The sequence below is a fragment of the Kryptolebias marmoratus genome, linkage group LG7 (genome assembly GCF_001649575.2).
Source record: "Kryptolebias marmoratus isolate JLee-2015 linkage group LG7, ASM164957v2, whole genome shotgun sequence".
Taxonomy (NCBI): domain Eukaryota; kingdom Metazoa; phylum Chordata; class Actinopteri; order Cyprinodontiformes; family Rivulidae; genus Kryptolebias; species Kryptolebias marmoratus.
In genome coordinates, this window is record NC_051436.1 from 3,678,267 (window position 1) to 3,682,711 (window position 4,445).

A 4,445-nucleotide genomic window follows, 5' to 3' on the forward strand; every position below is an offset into this window, starting at 1 on the left:
GGGGACCGAAACCCAACGCTGGCGGCGGCGTTTGTTCTGACCGTACCGAGGCGTAGAGGTAGCCCTCGCTGTTCATGGCGACGTAGAGCCCCGTCTTGGTGCTCTGGATGGCCACTATCCTGAGGCCCACGGGGATCAAGTTGAACTGCACTGAAAGGAACAAAGACAGACAATGTTAGCAGCGACATTCTGCAGCTGAAACAGGTGATAAAACTTCAGCTTCGGTCCAGTTATGTAGCTACCTTTAGCTGCTTTGCTAATTAAAGGCCTTTACTGCTGACTCAGCATTCTGAAATCTGTCTTCTTAAGCTACTTTAGCTACTGTTCTGCTACTTTTAAGTAGCCTTTTCCTGCTTTAATATTTTAACGACCGTTTCGCTGCTTTTAGCTGTTAGACCGCCATTTGTTACCTTTAGATTCTAGCTACCCTTTTGCTACTTCAACTTTTAGCTAGCATTTTGGTACGTTTAGCTGGCCTTTTGCAACTTTTAGCATTCAGCTCGCTTCACTACTTTTACCTCTGAGCTAATTTAGCTCTTAGCTAGCATCTAGCTACTTTTAGCTTTTATCTACCTAGTTGCTACTTTTAGTTGTTAGACAGCATTTTGTTACCTTTACGTTCTGGCTAGCTTTTTGTTTCTTTTAAGTAGCCTTTTCCTACATTTAGCTATTAGCTAGCCTTTTGCTACTTTTAGCTTTGTGCTGATGTTCTGCGACCTTTGGTTACCCTTTTGCTACTTTAACTTTTAGTTAGCATTTTGCTACATTTAACTTTTAGCTAGGCTTTTGCTACTTTGAGTTGCAGTTCGGCTACTTTAAATTAGCTGTTTCTTACTTTAACCTTTAAATGACCTTTTTCCTACTTTTAGCTGTTAGATAGCCATTCGCTACTTTTAGATTCTAGCTAGCTCTTTGCTTCTTTTAACTAGCCTTTTCCTACATTTAGCTGTTAGCTAGCTTTTTGCTACTTTTAGCTTATAGCTGCCATTCTGCTACTTCTATCTACCCTTTTGCTACTTTAACTTTTAGTTAGCATTTTGCTATATTTAGCCTTTTGCATTTTCTAGCTTTCAGACAACCTTTTTCTGCTTTTCGTTAGCATTTTACTGCATTTCTCTAGACTTTTGCTCCTTTTAGCTTTTAGCTAGCGCTCTGCTTTTTTTTTTAACTCAAACAGCTGAGCTTCAGCTTCTTCAGCAGTTTTGATCCAGCCGAACAAACGGTTCGATGGGGAATCATGACTTGTGTTAGTTGAGAGTTAAACTAAATAAAAATGGCGTCATAAACAACAAAGTTTGGAGCTCAGACTTCACAGAAGAAACATCTTTAAAGTTTAAACATTCTGAGAAACAAAACAAAACCAAGTTGTGTTAAAACTTAAAAACAGACATTCTGACACTCATGAGTTTGAATAAGTTTTAGTTGAGTTTTTAGTTGAAACTCGGCCGAGAATATGAAGAACCAAAGTGAACCGGCAGCCATGTTTTCTCCTCCCGATCAGTTCCCACCTCCGTGTTTGACGGCAGATTTATGAACCCATTAACTGTTAATAGAAAAATCAATTTCAAATCCAAATTTCTGTAAACAAAATGGATGGAAGGTGTCAAAGTGGTCACACGGACCTAGTTCAGGTTTGATTAAACAGAAAGCAATAATCAGAAAGAACTTTCTGCTTTGGGAAAACCTTCCGGCTTCGGCTCAGTTTTAACAGGAAAGTTGTAAGTTTGGACGTTTCTGTGCAACGCTGTGAAGTTTTACTATGATCTAAAACCTCAGTGACGTGTGTCCCGTTCTTTAATGTAAACGCTGATAATAAAAGCTGCACAAACGTCCCTCCTCCCTCCTCCTCCCTCCTCCCTCCTCCAGCCCTCGCTCCATCTCCAGGGTTCGGCTGCTTCTATTTTCTCGATCGATTCCTGCATCTCAAACAGTCGGTTTCGCAAATGAACAAGGTGTCACCAAAGAGCACGGCCGGGATGACAAATAGATCGAGCGTTGGCGCACGCACACACGCACACACACACACACACACACACACCACAAACACACACAAAATGCTTTTTTATTGTTCCCGTTTTCTCTCCCGACTCGTCTTGCTTGTCAGTGACCCCACATGCTGTAAGCGCAACTATCCTGAAAAACGAAATAAAATATATAAAGAGCATTATTTATCAGGAGCTCTGCCCTGATACCGAAGCAGATAAGACTTAAGATTGTTTTCCCAGTTCCAAAACTTTAGAAAAAAAAGATCAAAGTTGCACCAAAAGGCAAAAGCAGTGTGTTTGTGTCCGAAACAAGCTAGCTACTAGCATGTGCTGCTAGCTAGCTTACAGTTTTAAAAACAGCACAATTAAAAACCACATGCTTTAATAAAGCAGATTAGTGGTTAATATTTCACATTTTTTATAAACAAAGGAATTAAAAAGAAAGCAGAAAACTACCTATTTTACCCAAAAACATAAGCTAGCTACTAGCATGTGCTGCTATCTAGCTTACAGTTTAGAAAAAAGCATCATTAAAAACCACGTGACATATGTATATATATATATATATATATATATATATATATATATAATAAAACAGATTAGTGGTTATTATTTCACACCTTTTATAAACAAACAAATGAATTAAAAAAGAAAGCAGAAACATATTTTACATATTTTAGAAACAAAAGCTAGTGATTAGCATGTGGCGCTAAGTAGTCTAAAAAGAAAGAAACCTAAAAAGCATTATTAAGTATTATTAATCAGGAGACATGCTTTTAATTAAAGATTATAATAATGTTTGATGCTTTATAAAATTAAACAATACTATATATTCTTTGTATTCAGAATATGCTAGTCATTAGCATGTGCTGCTAACTGGCTGTAAATCTATGAAATCACAAATTAAAAAAAAAGCTTAATTAAATCCAGAACCACAGTCTTCACAAGAGCAGATCAGATGGTAAAATTAATTTACATCTTTTAAAAAACAAACAAAAACACTAAATTATCCATTATCTGCAGCTCTGCAGATAATGGAGATTATTATAATCTGGGAAAAGTTCGACTTCAGCTCTTTATTCTGTCTCCAGTTAAGCAGATAAGAGCTTTGAGTTTGTTAAACATCTAAACCGGACGCATTCGTCCACGTGCAGTTTATACCAGACTTGTTAAATTTAAAAAAAGAAAAGGGGGGAAACTGGTGGGTCGGCGCTACAGGAAATGATCTTCGGCGCGTTATCTTCGGCCGAGCTCCGAGGATCGATGCTGCCGCGCTGATCAGGTGTGGAGGTTTCACCGGACGGACTCGTTCTGCTGCGTCATCTGCACATGGAGTAAAACTGAACGCTTGGTTCGGGAGTCCGGCGGAGGCCTTGAGTCCGTCAGCCCGCCTGTCTACAGTCTGCCGGCGTTTAATATTAATGACATTTAATTAGCGGCCTGATTCCAGCGGGGCTGAGTGAATCTGAAGTGAAGTCTCCGGTGGACAGCTTACAGCTCAGGGATCATTAAGATGACGCCTGAACTAATAAAGATGGAGGAGAAACGGGTGGATTTGCGGCGGCAGCAGCTGCGGCGGCCTCTGTTCGCACGTCGTCGTTTCTGTCGCAGGAAAACGGAGTTTAAAGGTTTCAAGACTCGACTTCTGGCTGAGCTTCAAGCCTGATTTTAAGTGGAGCCTGAAGACTCGGACTCCGAAGACTCCGAAGACTCCGAAGACTCTGAAGACTCCGAAGACTTTGAAGACTTGGTTCTCTATAAAATCTGCATCCCTAAACTGGCTCCACATCCCTAAACTGGCTCTTTTTAGGCTACTTTTAGCTTTCAGCTAGCCTCTTGACACTTTTAGCTGTTTTTAGCTTTTAGCTACCATTCTACCCATCTGTCCAGTGGATCATGAGATATTTTCCTAACAGAGTTGACTCCAATCAGTTAACGGCAACATTTTAAACAAAGACGTTGATCAACCTGTTAGCGCTCATAACCACACCATATTTTAACTCTAGAATTAGCTGTGGCGGCCATTTTGAATAGGGTTTCCTTCACAGGTTATTGAGGTGGAGACGTCCAGTGATTGCGTCCTTCAAGTTTCATTAGGGTTCATCTTGTGGTTCATTAGATATTTTGCTAACAGACAGAAACATCATCGCCCGCCTCGGCCTCTCAGCGGCGGCGGCGCTAAAGAGTTGAAACACAAAGAGCCGTCCTTCTCCCCTCAGCTCCCCTCGTTTCTCTTCCAGCTTCATTACATAACAGTCGAACGAGCCAGGAGCGGGGAAGGAGAGAGGAGGGGGGAGGTGGGGGAGGTGGCAGCTCCCCTGACCTCCCAGCAGAGGGGGGGAGGCGCAGTGATTGAGGAGCCTTCAGCTGTGTGCCAGCTGCTGCCTCCCCTCTCTCTGTCATCCTCACATTTTTTAAATCCCCATCACTTCCCGTCTCTTCCTCTGCCAGCTCGTCTTG

At 41.4% G+C, this 4,445-nt stretch overlaps 1 protein-coding gene across 1 annotated transcript in view; it reads right to left on the reverse strand.

Annotated features, from left to right (window-relative positions):
- The window catches only part of fgf11a (fibroblast growth factor 11a), a 49,124-nt gene that overhangs the window by 9,993 nt on the left and 34,686 nt on the right, over window positions 1-4,445 (reverse strand). Inside the window, exon 5 of the mRNA XM_017436046.2 lies at window positions 47-150. Coding sequence (XP_017291535.2) covers window positions 47-150 — 104 coding nt within the window. The remainder of the gene's footprint in view (window positions 1-46; window positions 151-4,445) is intronic.